The following is a 23,071-nucleotide window of genomic DNA, read 5'->3' on the forward strand; positions in this document are numbered from 1 at the left end:
CTGCAATTGCCAAGCTGTTGAACTGTAACAAAGGAAACAACTAAGGAAGAGTGCTATTTCAAATGCAATGGCAGAGGTACACATAATCAAACACTTTGAAAAAATCTCGGTAATGAGGTATCACAAAATAAATTCTCTAGCAACTGAACCCAAAGGTGCAAAATATTCTGATTTAACTGACAAATAATTCACAGCTATCAAAGAGATTAAGTGAGCTTATAAGAAAACGTGATACAGTTTTGGAACAAAATTATTGAACAGGAGGTGTTTTTTTACCAAGGAGTTTTAAATTTTTTAAAAGAACCATACAAATTCTGGAGCTGACAAGTGAATGAGATGAGGAAATGCATTAGAGAGCTTAGCAAGTAGGGCAGATCAGATTGAAGAAGGAATTAGTGACTTAGAGGACAGGAATTTAGAAATGACTCAGGAGAGGAGAGCTAAGATTTAAAGCAAAACAAAACAAAAAAACCCTACAAAAGCTATCATATAGGATGAGAAAAACGTAACAGTCTACCAGAAGGGGAAGAAAGGGCAAGGGGAGCAGAGAGTATTTAGAGAAACAGTAACAGAACTTCACAAACCTGGGGAAGGAACTAGAGAAGTCCAAGAAGTTAACAGAATGCTATTATCTCAATGTGAAAATATCATCTCCAAGACACATTATAATGAATCTGTTAAAAAAAGGCAGGGGCACCCAGGCAACAAAGTAACCTACAAAGGAACCTCCATTAGCTTATTGGTGGGTTTCTCAAATTCTATAGACCAGTAGAGAGTAGAATGACTCATTCAAAATGTTGAAAAATAAAAACTGCTAGTCCAGAACACTTTATCTGGCAAAGATATACTTCAGATATGAAGGATAAATAAGGGGTTTCCCTATATGTAGTTCGCCATTAGACCTGCTTTGCAAGAAATACTGAAAGGAGTTCTCCGAGCTGAAATGGAAAGATGCTAATTAGTGACATAAAAGCATATGAAATGACCTATACTCTAGACAAAGGTGAAAAACAGAATTAGAAAACTTGTCTTAGAATGATGTGCTAACTACTTATAAAAGCTTAAAAAAGAGGAACAATAACAAACGATAGCCACTATAATTCAATGAATTCACAGCAAAAAAAAAGGTAAACTGACACCAAAAGTATAAAACGGGGAGAATTAAAAGGATGGAAACTGTATATGAAGATAGTGTTATCAGCACAAAAAGGACCTAGATGTTTTATATAAGCCACATGGCAATCACAAAGCAAAAATCTAGAGAAAAGTACCAAAACATTAAAAAAGGGAGACTGAGCAAATCATCGTGGAAAACCATCACACTAAGAAAGACAATCAGAAACATGGGGAAAAAGAAACTACCAGAAGGCTAAATATGAGATGGCAGTAGTAAGTCCTTAAGATCAATAATCATTCAATATAAATGGACTGAATTCATCCATCAAAAGGTACAGAGTAGCTTGGTGGATAAGAGCTAACTCTGGGAAACGAACTACGGGTGTTGGAGGGGGAGGAGGGCGGGGGGTGGGAGTGAATGGGTGACGGGCACTGGGGATTATTCTGTATGTTAGTAAATTGAACACCAATAAAAAAAAATGTGGTATATATAAAAAAAAAAAAAAAAAAAAGAGCAAAACAAGACCCAACCATATGCTGCCTACAGGAAGCTCATTTCAACTTTTAAGACCAACACCGGCTCAAAGTGAAGGAATGGCAGAGGATATTCCAGGCAAGTGGAAAGCAAATGAAAGCAGGGGTAGCTATGCTTTTATCAGACAAAACAGAGGTCAAGCCTAAAAACAATAGAAAATATAAGGTCATCGTATAATGATAAAGGGGAAAATACATCAGGAAGATAAAACAGTAATAAATATATATGCACCCAACATTGCATCACCAAAATTTATTAAGCAAATACTAACATTCCAAAGGAGAAACAGACAATACAATAACAGTTGGGGACCTAGGTGCCCCTCTGTCAGCAATGAATAAATCATCCAGGTAGAAAATCAACAAAGAAACTGAACTACAGAACATAAGAACTTAATATTAGAGCATTCTAACCAACAGGGGCATAACACACATTCTTTTTCAGTGCACATGAAGTATTTTCCAGATCATATGATAGGGCACAAAACAAATCTCAGCAAATTTAAGAAAACAAAACAAATCAACTATCTTTTCTGACCATAATGGTATGAAACTAGGAATCAACAACAAAAGGGAGATTGAAAATTTAAAAATATGTGGAAACGACACAACATACTTTTGAATAACCAATGTGTCAAGAAATCAAAGGGAAACATTACCTTGAAACAAATGAAAATGGAAATATAGCATATCAAATCATAGAATGCAGTGAAAGTTCTGAAAGAAAAGCTTATAGGAATAAATGCATATGTTAAGGAATCAGAAAAATCACAAATAACCTTTCCCCTCAAAGAACTAGGAGAAACCAGCTCAAAGTTAGTGGAAGGAAGGAAATTATAAATACCAGAGCGACGGACGCCTGGTGGCTCAGCAGTTAAGCATCTGCCTTCCGCTCAGGGCATGATCCTGGGATCCGGGATCAAGTCCCACCTTGGGCTCCTTGAGGGGAGCCTGCTTCTCCCTCTACGTCTCTGCTTCTCTCTCTGTGTATCTCTCATGAATAAATTAATAAAATCTTATAAAAAAATCAGAGCGAAAATAAATGGAATAGAGACCAGAGAAATAGAAAGGATCAACAAAACTAAAAGTTCTTTAAAAAGGTAAGCAAAATCAACAGATCTTTAACCAGATTAAGATAAAAAAACTCAAAGAAGAAATGAAAAAGGACACATTACAACTGATACTACAGACATACATACATACTACTATGAAAAAATTGCATATCAACAAATTAGACACCCAGAAGAAATGGGTACGTTTCTAGAAACACACCATCAATCCACCAAGCCTAAGAAGAAATGAAATATCTGAAAGGATGAATAATGACTAGAGAGACTGAATCAGTAATCAAAACCCTCCCAACACAGAAAACCCCAGCACCAGATGGCTTCACCAGACCTTCAAAGAACAATTAACAGCAGTCCTTCTCAAACTCCTGCAAAGAAATGATGAGGCTGGGATACTTCCAAACTCATTATATAAGGTCAGATACCAAAGTGAGACCAGGACACAGCAAAAAAAACAGAAGTATCCCTAATGAATATAAATGGAAAAATTCTCTATGAAATATTAGCAAACTGAATTCAAGGACACAAAAAGAATTATACACCATGATCAGGTGGGATTTATCTCTGGGATGCAAGGATGGTTCAATATATGCCAATCAACAAATATATCACATTAATACAATGAAAGATAGGGGTACCTGGGTGGCTCAGGTCATGATCCCAGAGTCCTGGGATCGTGCCCCACGTGGGGGAGTCTGCTTCTCCATCTGACACCCCGGTGTTCTCCTGCAGACCTGTCCAATCCAACTGCCCCCAGGTGTCCCTCCAAAGTGACTCCTGTCCTAAGGCACGGTGGAAATAAGCTCATGCACCAACATGCCTACAGTTCCTGCAGCTGAGCCTCTCAGCTGACTGCACGGAGCAAGCCTTGGCTGTTGGTGTGCCCACAGCTGAGGCATATAGGCTAAGTGTAGACAGCTGGACTGTCAGTCCTGTCCACTAATGAAACCCACTGCTGCTGCAGAGGCCTCTCAACAGCGGGCAGTAAACTCTGAGGATGCCACAGCAGGCGGTGCAGCTAAGGGAAGCTAGCAGAGCTGAAGGCAATGGCAGCTCAGCCACAACACAGCCCACAAAGGGGACACCTCTTGAGCACCTGGTTCTGGTTACCATGGTGGGGGGTGGGGGGACTGCACTACAGGGCACCACAAGACCTTTTCTACACAAGGCCACTATTTTCAAGACCAGGAGATATAGCGGATTTACCTAATACACAAAACACAGACACAACGAGGAGACAAGGATATGTCCCAAATCAAAGAATAAGACAAAATCACAGTAAAAGAGCTAAATGAAACAGATAATACTCTTGATAAACAATGCAAAGTAATGGTCATAAAGATTCTCACTGGACCTGAGAAAAGACGGCTGTGACATCATCAAGTATAATAGTATTCACATCATGGAGTGCCAGAGAGAGAGAGAAAAGATAGAAAACTCATTTGAAGAAAAAACAGCTGAAAACTTCACCACTTAGGGGAAGGAAACAAACACCCAGGTTCAGAAAGGAAAGAGAGCCCCCAACAAGGTGAACACAGGAGGTCCACACTGAAACACATAATTAAAATGGCAAAAAGTGATGATAAAGACACAATTTTATTTTTTTATTTTTATTTATTTATTCATGAGAGCTACGGGGGGGGGGGGGGGGCAGAGACATAGGCAGAGGGAGAAGCAGGCTCCATGCAGGGAGCCATGCAGGGAGCTCCACGTGGGACTCGATCCCAGGACTCCAAGATCACGCCCTGGGCTGAAGGCAGATGCTCAACTGCTGAGCCACCCAGGGATCCCGATAAAGACACAATTTTAAAAGCAGAGAAGCAAAACAAGTTACGACGGAAAATCCCATAAAGCTATGAGCTGATTTGTCAACAGAAACTATGCAGGCCTGGGCAGCCCGGGTGGCTCAGCGGTTTAGCACCGCCTTCAGCCCAGGGTGGGATCCTGGAGACCTGGGATCAAGTCCCATGTCAAGCTCCCTGCATGGAGCCTGCTTCTCCCTCTGCCTGTGTCTCTGCCTCTCTCTTTCCCTAAGTCTCTCACTGAATAAATAAATAAATAAAATCTTAAAAAAAAAAAAAAAGAAACTATGCAGGCCAGAAGAAAGTGGCATGATATATTATTCAAAGGGCTAAAAGGAAAAAAAAAAAACAAGAATACTTCACTTAGCAAGGTTATTGCTCAGAAATGAAGGAGAGATTAAGCTTCCCAGACAAACAAAAGTTAAACTGGCCTAATAAGAAACGTTAAGGGGGATTCTTTAATTGGAAAAAGGCCATAACTAGAAGAAAATTATGAAAGGAAAAAATTTCACAACTAAAAACAAACATACAATAAAGGTAGTAGGTTTATCCCTTATAAAACCCATATGGAAGTTAAAACACAAAAGTAGTAAAATCAATTATATCTACAAAATTAGCCAAAGCATTCGCAAAATAAAAAGATGTGAAATACGACATCATATACATAAAATGTGAAGGGAGAGTAAAAATTTAGAGCTTTTAGAATGTGTTCAAACTTAATATAGACTGCAATATATATAAAATGTTATACATGAATCCAGTGGTGATCGCAAATCAAAAACCTGTAAGAGGGCAGCCCGGGTGGATCAGCAGTTTAGCGCTGCCTTTGGCCCAGGGTGTGATCCTAGAGGCCCAGGATTGAGTCCCACGTCGGGCTCCCTGCATGGAGCCTGCTTCTCCCTCTGCCTGTGTCTCTGCCTCTGTCTGTGTGTCCCTCATGAATAACTAAATAAAATCTTTAAAAAAAGAGAGAACAGATTGGTGGTTGCCAGAGGGAGGGATGGGATGGGCGAAGGGGGTAAAAAATTACAAACCTGAAGTTAAAAGTCACTGTGGGTGTAACGTACGACATGGTGACGATAGTTAATAGGACTGTGTGTCATATTTAAAGGCTGCCAAGAAAGCAGACCTTAAAAATGGCTATTTATGTATAGTGATGTATGTTAACCAAGACTTACCATTTTTGCAATACACACAAATAGCGAATCATAATGCTATACTCCGGAAATAAAAAATGTCATGTCAATCATACCTCAAAAAAAAAAAAATAAAAAAAGAAAGAAAAAGAAAGAAAAAGCCCAACAACTCTCAATACGAATCCAACACCGATTTTATTAAGTTTCAAAAGATACAAAGTGGCAATGCAGCACCTACACAGAGAGAGGTTGCTTCAACTCATCTTTGGTATCTTAAGGGCACGTTCGAGGCATTTCCACCCAAACACGGAGTGCCTTCGTTATACCAAATGCAACTGTCACGGAAAGCTCCCCTTCCTTCCCAGTAGATCCCTAATACGTAGGTCCCTAACAGTACTCACCCCCTGCGCTGTGCAAGGATGCGGGGAGTCCCGGCAGGCCGCGGCTCAGCGCCCGGGGCACGGTAGGCGCTCGGATGCTGCTGCTGCAGCTGCTGCAAGCTTCTCTTTTCCTCCTGCAGCTTTTTCTCTGGGACGTTGTCCTAAGCACCTGAGACCTCCCCGCAGACAGCTGCTGAGCTCCAGGTGCTCACAGCCCGCGGGGCGCGGGGGGGGGGGGGGGGGGGGGGGGGGGCCGCAGCCTGGTGACGTCATCAAACGTCCAAATAGCGTGACCCCGGATACACTACCTGGGGTGAACTCTATTTACTCAGGTCACTTTTTCCTAAAAGTATTTTTACTGTCTCAGGAGCCCCGAGTTTTACCCCAACCAAGAGAATTCGCAGCCGCAGGTGCCTGATAACCTCTTGACCCCGCTCACCAGCGTGTCGCGCTGTGTGCGCAGGCGCGTTCTCGCCCCGCCTCTTCCGCCAGGAGCGGGCGCCGATTGGTCCGTGGGATTCGTATAAGACGCTGCGCGCAGGCGCGGGACCTCCTTTCCTCAGCTGCCGCTAAGGTGCTCGGTCCTTCCGAGGAAGCTAAGGCCGCGTTGGGGTGAGGCCCTCACTTCAGCCGGCGACTAGCACCGCGCTCGGCACGCGCCCTCGCCATGGCCTCCGTCTCGGAGCTCGCCTGCATCTACTCGGCCCTCATCCTGCACGACGACGAGGTGACGGTCACGGTGAGTGCGGGCCCGGGCGGGCGTCGGCCTGCGGCCGGCCGCTTTCCGTGCGCTGGCGGGGCGCCCTGCTAGGCCCTTCCGGACGAAGCCGCGGCCATCGGCGTCCCGGCGGCGGTGCGGGCGGCCCACGTGCGTGCGTACGTGCGTGCTTACGTGCATGCGGGCCCCTGTGCGTGCCGGCGGGCGGTGCGGGTGGGCCCACGTGCGTGCCGGCGGGCGGTGCGGGCGGGCCCGCGTGCGTGCGTGCCCACGTGCGTGCTGGCTGGCGGGGCGGGCGGGCCCACGTGCGGGCGGGCAGACATCCTGACCCGTTTGCCCGGACGGCCTCCCCGGGCCAGGCTGCGGGATGCGGATGGAGCGCACGTCAGCTTGCTGCACCTGCCGCCCTGCGAGGTGCCCGGCACGCGGGGGCCGCTGCGTCTCCGGTGATCTAAGGGTCATGAGAAATTTTTCGTTTTAAATAAACGTACGCGAAATACAGACACAGTATTTGGTGCGGTTAAACGTGGTTTCTGGACACACGTTTTGAGTGATTTACTTTCAGTTGTAGTGGTTTGGAGACGTTTCCGAAAACTGCGCTTTGCTTGCTCGTGGAATGCGGGTTTTTTTTTTTTTTTTTTAACTTTTTAAATTATTTTTTTAGGAGGATAAGATCAATGCCCTCATTAAAGCAGCGGGTGTGAATGTTGAGCCTTTCTGGCCGGGTTTGTTTGCAAAGGTAAGGAAATGGCAGTAGAGTGATTTGGAGAAGCAGACTTGGGGAGATCAGGGATTTACAAAGTCAGGTGTACTTGTAACACGAGAACGGCTCATAGTTCCATATCTAGAGTCTAAAATTTGTCTTTAACTTCCTTTTTTTTTTTTTTTTTTTTTTAAAGATTTATTTATGAGAGATGCAGAGAGAGAGAGGCAGAAACACAGGCAGAGGGAGAAGCAGGCTCCATGCAGGGAGCCCAATGCAAGACTCGGCCCCGGTCTCCAGGGCCACGCCCTTGGCCGAAGGCAGGGGCTAAACCGCTGAGCTACCCCACACGTCCCCCTGTCTTTTCCTTGTTTGCAGTCTGGTTTCTTTTTCCTTCTGTTCTGAAATCATGACACACACACATATATATGTACATGTATACATAAATGTTACACACCCACCGGATGACTCCTTAAAAGAGTCACCCAGGAGGTAATACTGCCTATGCCCTTCCATTCTTCTTTTTAAATACATAACAATTTTATTGATCCATCAGAAAAAAATAAAAGTACAGTGTAACTTGCATCCCCACTGGGGCTAAATTAGCCCTTAAGCACAGATTATGATTCTTAAGTGCTGATTCTTCTCAATGTCCAAAGTTAATTTTTAATCAAGGATTTCTCCTGGAAATAAGATTTTAAATCGTTTTTCATTCGCATTAGGATAACCATTGAGATCGGCGTCCTGTATTATATGTAAGAAGAGGAATATTGTATGAGAGCTAGGACTCCCATTAGTTCATAGCTAATTTGTGCGACAATGAAATGGTAAAAACAGCAGTGACAGGCCCCAGAGATGAGTGTCCAACTGCCCCTACAGAGACATGGTCATGAATTGGTGTGAACCAGGGGCAGAGCTGTCCCTTATAAAATTGTCAAACTCTTTAACCTCATGAACATTTAGATCTCAGAACCGGGTTTCATGGAAATTGGATGTAGTGGCCCTTATTTTGAACATTGACTGTTGGGATATATATCAAAAGATCAATGAAGACAAGATTCTTACCCAAGGAACTTGGTATCATTTTCTATTACATATTATTTAGTCTCTGGTAAGAGGCAATTAGCTTTGTCTCTCCAGGTTGTGTCCTCCAAAGAGCTTTGAATGATTGAAAACATTGTACTTTCAATAAAGGTACTCCTCTTTAGTAAAGTCCCTGGACTTCGCAGTCTGAAAAATTGAATTCACTCTTAAGATGTGGAACTGGAAAGAATCTTGGTTTGAGTATTTAAGGAAGCTTGAGTTTTTTTGCCAACAACTGAAGCCAGCATTTTGCGGCCAGTTTTTCTCCTCTATAAAAGGAAGGAATTCAGTTACTCTAAGATTTTAAGCTTGAGTAGGTTTTCTTGTGATTAGTTTTTAATATAGCTCTGTGTCCCTAAGTCCTAGGAAATCTCAGCAGACAAAATGTCACTGGCAGATTGCAGCAAAGGAGAAGGAAGGGCAATGTAGTGTTGGGGATTGATTGCTGTCAGTTCAAAAGGGAGGTAAAGGTTACCTCCCTTTAGAGGTGGGAGGTTTGTAACAACAAAAGGCCAGAACTGAGTGTAATCTGTTTGCACGTGTGTTGCAGGCCCTGGCCAACGTGAACATTGGGAGCCTCATCTGCAATGTAGGAGCTGGTGGACCTGCCCCAGCAGCTGGCGCTGCGCCAGCAGGAGGTCCTGCTCCTTCCACCGCTGCTGCCCCAGGTAGAAAACTTTTTTGGTATTGGAGGGAGGAGCGTGGAGATTAAGAGCAATCCTGTCTGTAATACTTAGTTTGCTAAAAGAGTAGACGATAGAAATCCTAAAACCAGGGACATAGTTGGAAGTCTTGGGTATTTTTGACCATGTAAATTGAAGGGCCTGGAGCTCGTTGGAGTTTAAAATACTGACAAGGTGTGTTATTGTTTTTGTTTTTTAGCTGAGGAGAAAAAAGTGGAAGCCAAGAAAGAAGAATCTGAGGAGTCTGATGATGACATGGGCTTTGGTCTCTTTGACTAAACTTTTATAAGCTGCTCAATAAAAAGCTGAAGTCCTGGTTGCTGTCGGTTTTTCAGTTGTTTGAGGATGTTCTGTGTAAGGGTGATCTCATTTCTGCAACACTGGTTTTTAGCCTTTATTGGTATGACGCCAGCTGAGTTTACCCCCCTGCCATCACCTCATGGTGAGGAATAGTACACCAGCCAGGTGCTGCACCAAGAATGTACCTAATACTGCCTCTAGAACTGCATGGAGAGGTAGGAGAAGGGCAGATGCCTTGTCAGGGTCACCTTGAGTTCATGATAACCAGGTCTGTCCCTTTTGACAGGAATAAGAGTCAGTGGTAGTGGTGGTACAATCAAGGCCTCTTAAATCCCAAGTATAGGGGATCCCTGGGTGACTCAGCGGTTGAGGATCTGCCTTCGGCCCAGGGTGTGATCCTGGAGTCCTGGGATCAAGTCCCACACCAGGCTCCCTGCATGGAGCGTTTCTCCCTCTACCCGTGTCTCTTGTCTCTCTCTGTGTGTCTACAGAATAAATAGATAAAATCTTAAAAATCCCAAGTAGGGATCCCTGGGTGGCGCAGCGGTTTGGCGCCTGCCTTTGGCCCAGGGCGCGATCCTGGAGACCCGGGATCGAATCCCACATCGGGCTCCCAGTGCATGGAGCCTGCTTCTCCCTCTGCCTGAGTCTCTGCCTCTCTCTCTCTCTGTGACTATCATAAATAAATAAAAATTTAAAAAAAAAAATCCCAAGTATAATTCTGGCTACTGGCTACAAATTTTTGAGCTATGCTGAACCATCTGAAGTGGAATACTGATATATCCCTGGGTTTATAATTCAGCAATACTGTGAAGGAGTAGTGGAAATTCAGGTTTGAGTCCCCATTTACAGAGACTAAAACTAATTCAAACCTGTATTTGACTTAAGTAGGGTTTAGGGAAGGGGGTGGCTGAGCACTGGTGTGGAGACTGGTTCACTTTGAAATGTCAGAGGAACCCCTATTTGGACTTATAAAAAAGTCCTCAGAGCAATTAGTGCCAGGCATCTGAACATCTAACCCTTTCCTCTGTCTCCCAGTTTTAAGAGAGACCAGGAGTTGATGAAAAGACTTCGTAGCCCCAACTGTCCTCCAGTGAAAGATGTATAAGACCATTAGTGTTAAGTTACACCACCACATGGGTAAGTAGCTGGTGTACCTTACAAAATTGAACACCTAATCCAGCAGTTCTGTTCCTATAATTACCCAAGAGGAAGTATGGACATCTGGGTGCATCTCTGGGAATGTTAAAAGCAGTGTTTGAAAGCAAAAACCTCAAAGATCCATCAACCAGAAAACCAGTGATCCCAAATTATCAGCAGAGAAAGTGAGCTATGGATATAGAAGAATTCTTAAGGTTTAGATGTTACTGGTATTCAAGTTTTGGAGTTTTCATGTATTAGAATCCTTTGAGCATGTGAGGAATGGGTCATAAAGTGATTGTGGGGGTTCCCAGATGGTTAGGTAGAGCATGCAGCTCTGATCTTGGGGTTAAGAGTTCTAAGCCCCACGTTGGGTGAAGAGCTTAAGTACTTAATTTTCCTCCATCAGCTAATAGTGCTGTGCTGATCTCAAGCATGTCCTGTCCTCTGCACAACAATCCCATGGTAAGACCATGTCATGGGTCAGAGGTTAACTTGAGGTAAAGGCTAGTAAATGAGTGGAAGGATTCAGACAGGCTCCGACTGCTCCTCTCCCGGTGCCTCTGCTCCTTTCTCCTGTCCTGTGTCTAAGGACAACACCTGCCTCACTGGGTTCTAGAGATCTGAGATGACAGGAATTGTGCCTGGTGAGCCCTGAAGTGTCAGAAGGGAATATGGACACTTAGCCAAGGAAATATTTTGAACGGATTAAAGAACACTTAAGAAGATAAAGGAAAACTGTATCTAGAACAGCTGAAAATTAAGTGGTAAATTGGGATATAAGTATCAAGTTCAGTTATCCAAACTACAATGAAAATGTTTTCTGTAATACTCAAGTGGTAACATGGCCTCATGGGTGGGTCTAGCTTTCGAAAAGAAATCTTTTAAATGTAAAAATCTAAATACCTTTCTAAAGAATGATATTCAAACAAGGAGATCCACTTACATGTGTAGAGATGCTAACATTCATTTGATTTTGAATTATAAAGTCTGCCCAGGAGACCCTGGGTGGCCTAGTGGTTGAGCATCTGCCGTTGGCTGAGGTGATCCCGGAGTCCTGGGATCGAGTCCCGCATCGGGTTCCCCATAGGGAGTCTGCTTCTCCCTCTGCCTGTCTCTGCCTCTATATCTTTATATATATATATATATATATATATAAGTCCGCCCAGTTATACTCCCCTTTTAGTTTCCCTGACTCTTAATTTCCTCTGCAAAATGGGAATAATACCTAGTTTATACTGGGGGATGAACTTGCCCATCAATGTTTGCTGGTATGCAGATGTTATTTCCCTTCTGTGTAAGGTACAAAAAACACAGCTGGTATCCCTGGTTCTCAGAATCCCATGGTCCAGCAAGCCTAAGCCTTTGCCCTTCAAACCTCCTCCCTGCCAGTCATTTGCAATCAGGCAGCAGCTTTGGTTTCTCATGACTGGTTTTCACACTACTGATTGTTCACCAAACATACTTGCTATTTTTTTTTTTTTAAGATTTTATTTATTCATGAGAGACACAGAGGGGCAAGAGACACACAGGCAGTGGGAGAAGCAGGCTCCATGCAGGGAGCCCGATGTGAGACTCGATCCTGGGTCTCCGGGATCATGCCCTGGGCTGAAGGCGGCGCTAAACTGCTGAGCCACCGGGGCTGCCCCATACTTGCTATTTTGTTTAAAAAGTTCCATTGTTCCTAAGACTCTGTTCAACTCTCTTTTGGCCACTCAGGGCATACCCAGGTCCATGGCTGGCTCACCCTTCCCTTTTTAAGTATAATCTTGCATCAGCAAGGAGCCAGGATTAGGTGTAGGGGAGAATTTTAGGAACAGACTTGCTCACTAACAAACCATCTAAGAACAACAATTTTTAAAACAATCCATATTGTCACCGAATGTGTTGCACAATGGGATAAAAAAAAAAAGAAAATCCAAAGCTCCTGTCAACTGTTACACTTTTTTTTTCTTCTTTCTTCTAAAAATGAGAGAACTACACATGAAATTCTAAAACCACCTTTTGGAAAAGAAATACTCTAATTAAAGTGAAAGAATTCAAAATATTTATGCAACAAAACAACTTGGAATATTGCTACAAATTCAAATAAAGTATGTCAAATCCTTCCTCCCCGTAATTTGAAAGAACAGATACAGTAAAGTTCTGAGGGAACAGCGGGAGCCAGGTGTTCATTGGCTTGGTTGAATAGTGCTTTATAGTTTAGAAGTGATCTTGATGGTTTTCCCATTCTGAACTTTACCATGTCAGGAGAACTTAATTCACCCTGTTTGTACACCAGACTTGCTTGGAGAGTTTGGCTGCCTGCCAGGTTTGCGCAGCTAACGTAAGGCAAAGCTGGGCCTGCCACCTCGGTCGTCTCCAGTAGCTCTACCACCACACAGCGTCCCCTCCACATGCACTTTAAGGTACAGTGATGAGCCTTTTTCCTCTGTCCCCATAAAAGCCACGTCTCCATCTTCTTATCTTTGCAAACAAGACGGGATAATTCAACGTGAGGTAGACATGGGCCACTTTCAAGAGAGCTTTGGTATTTTTAGTCCTTCTGGAGCAGCCACGAGGTGGCCCTCAAAGTCGGATCACAGACAGCACACAGCATGCATCGGGAACCACGAACTGTTCAGGTCTGATGCAGCAATCTTCTGGAACACTTATACCAGGGCACGGGGTCAGGGGCCATGGTGAATTTTCACAGGAGTGCTCAAATAGTTACGGGCTTCCAAAGAGCCCTCCAATTTCTACTCAATTTAACCCACTGGAGCGTCCACTCCTCTGGTTCCTATACTTTGAGGGTTATTAGGACATCCAGTTACAATGGGGGAAAAAAAAGTGCATTTCACCTTCCCTATCTTTGCACTTGCTATTCCCCACTCTTCGCCAGGCCACCGACTACCTGTCCCAGTCAGTGCCATTCCTTCAAGCCTTAGGAAGCCCACCCCAGGCTGTCTTAAATCCTCCACCGAGAGGGCCCTGTCTTACCACTTCTTAAAGGAGATGTGTAATTAGGCGTTTGTCATTGTGCGGCATTTTCCTCCCTTATACAGTAAGCTTGGGGCTCGGGGCTGTGTCGCTCACCTATATCCTCAATACTTATCACGATGTCTGGCTCCTCCTTGGTGTTCAATGCGCATTCCTCACATTGTCCAGCCCTCTCCTTTTACACGGGAGGAAACCGGGGGCCCAGAGGGGAGGAGGGACTGCCCAGCAGCAGTGAATGGGACAGCAGAACTGGAACCCAGGTCCCTGGACCAGCAGATGCTGTTATCATTGTAGCAGGTCCTACAGGGGCACAAAACCAGGCCTGCCCGACACCGCAAGCTTGCTTGCTTGCTTCATTCATTCATTCACTCACTCACTCATTCATTCATTCATTCCGTTGCCACTTAGTACGCACCTTCTAGGTAGCCAGGTACAGGCGTGGGCGGTCAGGCCCTGAAGTGGGCACCCGCGGGACCCGGCTCCGTGAACGGAAGGCAGGTCCGTCCGGAGAGCTCCCCAGGGGAGGCCCGGGCCAGGCCTTAGCGCTGACCTGGAAACTCCCAGCCAGTGGGGCAGCAGAAGCAAAGGTGGGGCTCCCGGGAGCCTGCAAACTGCCTTCAGGACACAGTGACCGGTCACCCTCCCTGTCAACGTCCACGTCGTCTGGGATGACGGAGAAGGTGCACGAGCTCGGAGACGGAGGGCAGGCGGCCGAAGGGTCCTCTGCTCGCCTCGGCTTCACGTGGCGGAGGCGAGCAGGTCCTCCACCGGCCCGGGGCGGGGGGGGGACACAGAGCCCCGCGCTCGAACTTTTATAGCTCGCCGCTGGCCAATCAACGTCCGCGCTGGGGGGTGGGCGGGGCGAGAGGCGGGGCTAAAAGCCGAGCGTGGCCGAGGGGAGCCGAACTTCTCAATTGCACCGAGGCCCGTTGACCACTAGGGCGCGCGCGGGGGCGCGGAGCCGTTTGCGCATGCTCCTCACCATCCATCCCGCTAGCGATAGCTCCCGAGTCCGGTGCAGGGGAGGGTCGGCGGCTCGGGCCCCGGGTAGTGAGCCGTCTCCGCCGGGAGACTCCAGCGCTCTCGCTAGCTAGCGGGATGGGATGGTGCATGTTTGCAAGCTGGGAATAACGACCCATTCCTGCCCCAGGGCTGGCTTCTGAAGGAAGGGGCTGGTTGGATATTGCAGGTTAGCATCACCTCCGCTAGTTCCCAGTTTTACTCTGGGGACGTGGGTGCTGCCTCTTCCCAGCACCTTCGTTTCCAGAAAGCGTTTTCGTCCGGAGAAAGAAGTGAGAAGCTTGGCTCTGCATTTGGCTGCTCATCATCCGGCTGAGTCCCCTGGGAAAAAAGCAAAACACCCAAAAGAAGCAAACAGCAACAAACGGCCCAGTTTCCTGGGCCCCTGCACAGGGCAGAGGAACCGAAACCTCTGTGTGTGTGGGGGGGGATGGGAACCTGCATTTGCACAAGCCCTCCAGGAGGCTCTGATGATCAGCTTTGGAAACTCCTGGTTTAGGGCAAACCCAGCATCTCACACGGTGCCTGACACAAGCACAAGGTGCATCATAAACATGGTCTGAAAGCATGACTGAATTAGTAACCGCCTTCAAATATTGAAGGAGGGTTTGACAGTTGGGTAATAAACCACGGGGACAACACTGGGAACATGGACTGCTGGTTGAAGTGTAAATTACTACCACTTCTTAAGGAGAGCGATTGGGTTCCATCTCTCCATTCTTGCATCCAAGAATTTCACTTGTAGAAACCCATGCAAAAATACACGTACAATCTCAATGAAGCATTTTTGTAAAAGAGAAGAAAATTGCAGGAGAGGAGGCTTTCATGTGGCTATTAACAGGAGCGCTGCTACCGAAAGATACCTAGAATAGCTTGTGAAGAGAAGCAAGTTGAGGATCAGTATACATAATATGACCCTAAGAGATTCACATGCATATGTTTGTACGTGTATAGGGGATTTCTGGAAGGATTCGAGGAAAAAAAAAAACTGGTAAAAGGTAAAAGATTACCTCTGAGGAGAAGAGTTGGAAAGGAGGGGAGTGAGATTTTTCCATTTCAGCTTATCCATTCCATATTGCTTGGATTTTTAAAAACCACAACCATGTATTACTTTTAATAGCTTTTTTTAAAAAAAATATTTATTTATTCGTGAGATACACAGAGAAGGAGAGAGGCAGAGACACAGGCAGAGGGAGAAGGAGGCTCCATGCAGGCAGGCCCACGCAGGGCTCGATTCCGGGTCTCCAGGATCAGATGACCTGGGCTGGAGGTGGCGCTAAACTGCTGAGCCACCAGGACTGCCCATACTTTTGATAGGTTTTAAGTCTGATTTAGTAATGGCATTGTGGTCTTTCTTGAGCACTGGTTAGCCGATTAAGGCAACTAATCTATTGTCACACCTCTGGGTCAGAAGATTGCAGCACTTGCTGTTAACCAGGAGGAATGGGATGGGGCACATTTGTAAATTAGGAATAATGACCTGTTCCTGCCACAGGGCTGTGTTTTGTTTTGCTTTTTGAGGGGGGGGGGACGGTTGGGGAGCAACAGTTAACACTAATTTTTTAAACAAGTGAAGGGGTGGACACCCGAGTGCCTCCGTCAGTTAAGCATCTGCCTTCAGCTCAGGTTGTGATCCCAGGGTCCTGGAATCAAGCCCTGCAGCTCACTCCCTGCTCCTTGGGGATCCTGCTTCTCCCTCTTTCTCTCTCTCTGTCTCTCGTGAGTAAAATAAAAATAAAATCATTTTTAAAAAAGTGAAGGGGCTTCAATATAAAAGAAAACAATGAACTTATTTTATGTAGCTCTGGAGGGAAGAACTCTGACCAGTTGGGAGACAGTTTTAGCTCAAAATAAGGAAAGTAAGGAAAAACCTTGCAGGCCATCAGCCTGAGGCTGGGATGGGGAATGCAATGTCTGCTTCTGGGAGGAGTGTGGACTAGATGCCTCTTGCGGCTCTGAGATACCACAGGTCTTTAAGGAGACGGGTTAAATGCTGTCACATTGCCTGGATTAACTCGAATCCCACCCTGCCACTGAACAGGGCTGTGTAATGTGAGGCTGGTCATCTAAATGCTTATGTGCCTCAGTTTCTTCATTTACACAATAGGGATAATGATGACACCTCCCTCATCGAGTTCTTGTAGAAATACATGATATGGCACATGTGAAACACTCAGCACAGGTCCTCTTCAAAAGTGTTTGTTAGTATTTCTTTAGCAGTTTTGCATGATGGATCGACAGTTAAGATTAAAAAGAGAATCACAGGAAACATTTCTACTATTGGAGGGATGATTTTATTTTTACACCCTGAAATATTTATGGAAACCACTAAATATGGGCTTTTGAGGATTAATGGATTTAGTAGACCAGTAGAATTGCGTGTATGCCGGATGGCTTTGCTTACAAATGGGAATTTTTGGAAGTTTGTTTTCCGGATGCTTCCTCAATGCTGCCCCATAGTGGCCGGTCATAGGCCCGGCTACTTAGACCGGCTACTCTGGCCTTTTTTACCGGAGCTCACCTGGCTGGGTGGTGTGTGTGAGTCAGGCAGGCTGGGGTGGTGGGCTGTGGGTGGGCCCAGGGGTGAGCAAGTCGGTCCACACCTTACAAAGGAAGGGCTTGTTTGTATGCCCACCAGTGACTCAGCCAAGAGGAAACCAAGTGCGCTTTATTTAATATGGTCATGCCTCCTGTGTAATTTACTTTGAACATTTGACTTTTCCTCTTAGCATGCTCAAGTTCATTTCTCATCAAAAAACAAAGAAGCAGCTTACTGAGCTGCTGTGCTATCTGGCGTGCCCTTGGCTTTCCTCCAAAGTTGTTGGAAGAAACAACCACATGAAAAACCACTTCTGCTTTTGCCATAAAACTGGTGGAGGCTGTTTTGTTGTTACAAGGTCTCATGTGAAAATTCTTTTAAAATTTAGGGCCAAGAGAAAGTTTGTATCCTCTGAGGAATTGGTAGCCATACCTCTTTTATAATAATAATAAGAGCTCCATGACTTACCAGGCTTGCCTCTCGGCCTCAGCTACTTGAGAAACAGGGCCAGGCTGGATGCCTAATCTCAGCAGTTAAATTGACCCCAAATGGGTAATGTTTTCTCCTTGTTTTTTTTGGCACTAATTAAAAAAAATTTTTTTTTGTGGCTCTTCTAATGATTTTGCTGCATATTTGTACTTTGATCTACGCTCTCCTATTTGAAGAAGGAGGCAAGGAATCCATAAGTTAAATGAGAAGTGGAGTATTTGAGGTTTTTTTTTTTTTTTGAAAAGATATTTGAGATGATTTTAAGTCAGCGGTTGCACTTGGGTTTTTGAAACTAACAAATTTATGGGTCAAAGTTTTCAGAATGTAATGTGTCTTTACTTGGAAAAATGAGAAGCTCATGTAAATAAGGCCATGAAGGAAGTGGTAACTTGTGGGCAAAAGATCAGCAGCTATTAAGGTTCATTTCCTTATCCACTACCACCAAGGATAATATTGAATCAGTGTTGACAATTAGAGATGGAAAGCTGGTAGCCTCTTTGGATCAAAAACATTTTTTTCCCCACTGCTGTCTGACATGCCTTTAGGAGGGCTTCGTGTCATTGTAATTGTGAATATTTTATTATTTTCTTAAAAGAGTGTATTTATTCATGAGAGACACAGAGAGAGGCAGAGACATAGGCAGGGGAAGAAGCAGGTTCCCTGCAGGGAGCCCGACGCCGGACTCCGTCCCAGGGCTGCGGGATCACGCCCTGAGCCAAAGGCAGACGCTCAACCACTGAGCCACTTTTTTTTTTTTTTTACAGGTGCCCCTGTAATTGTGTCTAAATACAAAAACGGTTCAGGGAAGGTTAAGACATTAGTTCCTTGACACCTCTGAGCAAAGGAGATCCATCCCTAGCTTCTCTTTTCAGATGCAGTTTCTGCCTCCTTCCCAAGCAAGGTGGCTCCTTGCAAGATCAGAGGCTGGCTGTTGGGGAGGGAGGCCTGTGTGACATCAGATAAAGCCCCTGACCTCCCGACCCCGTGAAGATGTCTCTACAGCCTGTGCCAGTGAAGTCACCTACCAGCCCTCCGGGCGCGCCCAGCTCTTCGCTCTGCTTACTCTCAAGTAAAGCCTTCCTTTTGTTTACCCAGCAAAGATTCTTTTAAGACAGGCTAAGCACACGGTTTACTCTGCTAACAAGCTTTGGCATTTATTGTGAGGACCTGTGTTGACTTATTCTTGAGTCTTCATTGACATTCACTGGGAAATGTCAACGCAAACACAAGGAGACATCCTGGGAGCCTGCAGGCCTGACAAAGTGCTCCGGAAAGGGCCATCCTTCCTGTTTTGGTTAGAACCACCTTGAGAGTTAAAAAAAAAAAAAAATCACAATAATATACCCACCCTAAGAGATTTTAATGATCTTTTAGTTTTTAGGTTCAGTATCTGAACACTTTATGCTAAAGTTCTCTAGAAAGCTTCCTGTGTTGATTCTGGACGAGACTCGGTTTCCTGCCAGCCACTCGGTGGGCCTCCTGCCAAGTGCACAGTCCTGAGCATGCTGGGGACCATGGCACGGCTGCAGAGCACGTTTATTGTGGGTTCAAGTACAGCTCGGCCTCTAGGTGATTGCGTGATCTTGGGACAGTCATTTCTTCTCTCTGGCTCTCAGTTTTCTATCTGTAAGGTGAAGGGAAGTGGTCTACATACGCGTCTCTGCAGCTACACTGGGCCCCAGGCCTGAACACAGGCCCTGAGAAGGCTCAAAAATGTTTGTTTTGAATTACGGGATGAATAAGCTACACCAGCTGATCTCTTGGGTCTTGCTCTGACATCTTGTGCCTGAATGCCTCCAAAAGGCAGGCTCAGCTTGAGTCATAGTCTGACAAGATCTGCTAACAGGGTCACTGTAGACAACCACAAACCCCCAACGTCTGGATCGGGCTTTGTGGCTGCCAAGTGATCTCACCTGCCCCTGCCTCTCGTCTTCCCCGGCTCCCCATCCAAGCTGATGTTGTAAAGGAAACATCTTTTTAGGTGAGGGGACTGTGTATTTGGTTTGTCTTTGTTGCCTGGAAACTGTTGACATCCCGAGACATTCTGTTGCCTTCACTGGGTAATGAAAAATTGATGACTTTTTTCTCTGTCAACAAACTCGCAGCCTGTTCACCTTGGCTGGGAGCGGGTGGGAAGCTGGCTCCTTACTCGGCAGCTGTTTGCTCTCCTTCAAGCACTTGGGTTTGCTTGACTTAGAGGCGGGGGCGGGGGCCGGGTCAGGGGGCGGGGCCGAGGGGGGCGGGGCCGAGCCGGGGGACCCGGGGACTGCGGCTGTGTGTGGCCGCTAACCTGGAAAGAGCGGCTTGGCCGTCCTTCAGGCTCCTTCGGCTCCTGCAAATGCCTCTGCCCGCGGATCCGCCACAGCTCTGCCCTCTATGTGCCCCTGTGCGCCCCCCAGAATCCTGGTCTGGTCTCCTCGGCCCCGGATCCTCCCTGTCCTCGAGGCCCTGGGGACGGCCTGCAATGCGCAACCACGCGCTTCCACTCCGCTGTTTCTCCTCCGGGCCGGGCCTTAGCCTTGCTGGGCGCCCCCACCCCCGCCCCCGCCTCCCCCCTACCGCTGTGCCCTTCCCCTGCCCCCTCTACACGGCAGTGCCCCGCCCCCTGCTCCCCACACCGCTGTGCCCTGCCCCCTGCCTCCCCCTACACGGCAGTGCCCCGCCCCCAGGCCTCCCCCCTACCGCTGTGCCCCGCCCCCTGCCTCCCCCTACACGGCAGTGCCCCGCCCCCAGGCCTCCCCCCTACCGCTGTGCCCCGCCCCCTGCTCCCCCTACACGGCAGTGCCCCGCCCCCTGCCTCCCCCCTACCGCTGTGCCCCGCCCCCTGCCTCCCCCCTACCGCTGTGCCCCGCCCCCTGCTCCCCCTACACGGCAGTGCCCCGCCCCCAGGCCTCCCCCCTACCGCTGTGCCCCGCCCCCTGCCTCCCCCCTACCGCAGTGCCCTGCCCCCTGCCTCCCCCCTACCGCTGTGCCCCGCCCCCTGCCTCCCCCCTACCGCTGTGCCCCGCCCCCTGCTCCCCCTACACGGCAGTGCCCCGCCCCCAGGCCTCCCCCCTACCGCTGTGCCCCGCCCCCTGCCTCCCCCCTACCGCAGTGCCCTGCCCCCTGCCTCCCCCCTACCGCTGTGCCCCGCCCCCTGCCTCCCCCCTACCGCTGTGCCCCGCCCCCTGCTCCCCCTACACGGCAGTGCCCCGCCCCCAGGCCTCCCCCCTACCGCTGTGCCCCGCCCCCTGCCTCCCCCCTACCGCAGTGCCCTGCCCCCTGCCTCCCCCCTACCGCTGTGCCCCGCCCCCTGCCTCCCCCCTACCGCTGTGCCCCGCCCCCTGCTCCCCCTACACGGCAGTGCCCCGCCCCCAGGCCTCCCCCCTACCGCTGTGCCCCGCCCCCTGCCTCCCCCCTACCGCAGTGCCCCGCCCCCTGCCTCCCCCCTACCGCTGTGCCCTGCCCCCTGCCTCCCCCTACACGGCAGTGCCCCGCCCCCTGCCTCCCCCCTACCGCTGTGCCCCGCCCCCTGCCTCCCCCCTACCGCTGTGCCCCGCCCCCTGCTCCCCCTACACGGCAGTGCCCCGCCCCCAGGCCTCCCCCCTACCGCTGTGCCCCGCCCCCTGCCTCCCCCCTACCGCAGTGCCCCGCCCCCTGCCTCCCCCCTACCGCTGTGCCCTGCCCCCTGCCTCCCCCTACACGGCAGTGCCCCGCCCCCTGCCTCCCCCCTACCGCTGTGCCCCGCCCCCTGCCTCCCCCCTACCGCTGTGCCCGCCCCCTGCCCCCCTACACGGCAGTGCCCCGCCCCCTGCCTCCCCCTACCGCTGTGCCCCTCCCCGCCTCACCTCCACCGCTGTGCCCCGCCCCTCCCTGCCTGCCCCCCCCCCCACCGAGCGCAGGCAGTAGACCTTCCAGAACAAGCACAGCATGTTAGATTGAGAAGGGACCTCGGATCCCCTCATTCTTAGTATTTGTGGAAGAGGAAGCCCAGAGTGGGGACTGATGTGGCCATCCAGTGCGGACTAGGAACCAGGACACCCACCGCCCCTGCTCTCACATCAGGTTCCGACCCCCCCCCCCCCCGCCCCCCAGCATCTTACTGTTTCTGTTTCCAGAGGCCTCCTTGGCTGGACAGCCTCGCCCTCCTGCTCATCTCTTACAGACGGGGAAGGCAGGGCCCTCCCATCTTTGGGACCCTGTCCCCGGGGCTCCCTCCCGCTGAAGCTGCTCCCTTTTTTCCAAGTGAGGTGCAGAGCTGCTCCCCGACTTAGCAGCAGCCCTGAGCCTCACATGGCTCAGGAATCCTTTTGCTCTCAGCTAGCCGCTGATCTTGGGCAGCCTTTGGCCCCGTGGCCCTTTGGCCCAGAGCCACTCAAACTGGGGTCCGGGGGCCCGTGCTGGCTCATAGACTATTGCGACCTCAGGGAAGGCACAGGAAATTCTTCCTGAGAACTTGAGAGTCCCATTTAGAAACCTTTATAGCAATTGGACTTGGCTGCACTTAGTACTCAAGCATTTCATTTTTTCCCCCTAATTCAGTTTTATTTCGTTTTACAAAAAGTCTTGGTCTGCGACAGACTGGAAGTTAAAGAACAATGACAACCTGGTCCTTCTTCACAGATGGCTTGGGAAGCACTGCTCCTGACCCCCCTTTGCCTGCCTGCACTGGGATGCTCCCCAAATTGGGGGGAGGGGGGGAGAGGGAGGGCGGTGATGTTCTCTATTGGGGCAAGAGGGGGCGCCAGAGACATAGCTAATCTGTCCTCCCCAAGCGGGAACAGCTCATTCTGGGAGCATCCTCCATTTGACACCTTCTGGATGCGGGGACGCAGGCAGAAGGGAAGGCTTCTCTTCTTCTTGTCTTGCTTCAGCGGAGAGCAAAGTCCCCAGCAGGAACATGGAGCGAGGCTGTCCACATGGAGATGGCCCGAAAGTGAGGATTGCCGCCAGGGGCTTGCTTTCCCAGGGGAAAGTGCAGCTCTATGGCTTGGGTGTGTAGCACGGGGCCCGGGGTCAGGCTACTGGGGTTCAAATCCCGTCTCCTCATAAATGTGAGGACTTGGGAAAGCCACTCAATCCACTCAATCTCTCGGAAAGCCCAGGTTTCTTCAAGGCCGCATTAATGGTTCCTACCCCACGGGGCTCTTGAGGGGCTAAAAAAGATAACGCACATGAAGCACTTAGGACTGTGCCTGGGCCATATGGACACCCAGTAAATGTGCTCACTAATGTGACAGTCCCTTCATGCTTGTTCTCTCAAAGTTCCTGTGAAGTTGGGGAACCCCCCTTCCCAGATTGGGCAAACGGAGGGCAGCCGGACCCTTACCCACCAGTCATCCAGACCCCTGGACCCTGTGACACCGTGAGATTTGGCTCAGGCCCCACCTCCTCCAGGAAGTC

General features: G+C 48.5%; 1 protein-coding gene and 1 long non-coding RNA gene across 3 annotated transcripts; one reads left to right on the forward strand and one right to left on the reverse strand.

Annotated features, from left to right (window-relative positions):
- Positions 1-6,566: 6,566 nt before the first annotated feature.
- Positions 6,567-9,541, forward strand: RPLP1 (ribosomal protein lateral stalk subunit P1). Its single transcript, XM_038580846.1, has 4 exons — positions 6,567-6,774; positions 7,418-7,492; positions 9,090-9,207; positions 9,422-9,541. The coding sequence occupies exons 1-4, from the start codon at positions 6,703-6,705 to the stop codon at positions 9,499-9,501; spliced, it is 345 nt and encodes a 114-aa protein (XP_038436774.1). The 5' UTR covers positions 6,567-6,702; the 3' UTR covers positions 9,502-9,541.
- A 3,145-nt stretch (positions 9,542-12,686) lies between these two features.
- On the reverse strand, positions 12,687-14,414 carry LOC111093322. Of its 2 annotated transcripts, none has more exons than XR_005381819.1 (2): positions 14,057-14,414; positions 12,687-13,941 (listed from the first exon to the last, which is right to left on the reverse strand). It is a non-coding gene; the product is annotated as an uncharacterized LOC111093322 (long non-coding RNA). The 2 variants fall into 2 exon arrangements; XR_005381820.1 differs by having other exon boundaries at positions 12,687-13,963.
- Positions 14,415-23,071: the final 8,657 nt, after the last annotated feature.

This window comes from Canis lupus, chromosome 30, assembly GCF_011100685.1.
Source record: "Canis lupus familiaris isolate Mischka breed German Shepherd chromosome 30, alternate assembly UU_Cfam_GSD_1.0, whole genome shotgun sequence".
Taxonomy (NCBI): domain Eukaryota; kingdom Metazoa; phylum Chordata; class Mammalia; order Carnivora; family Canidae; genus Canis; species Canis lupus.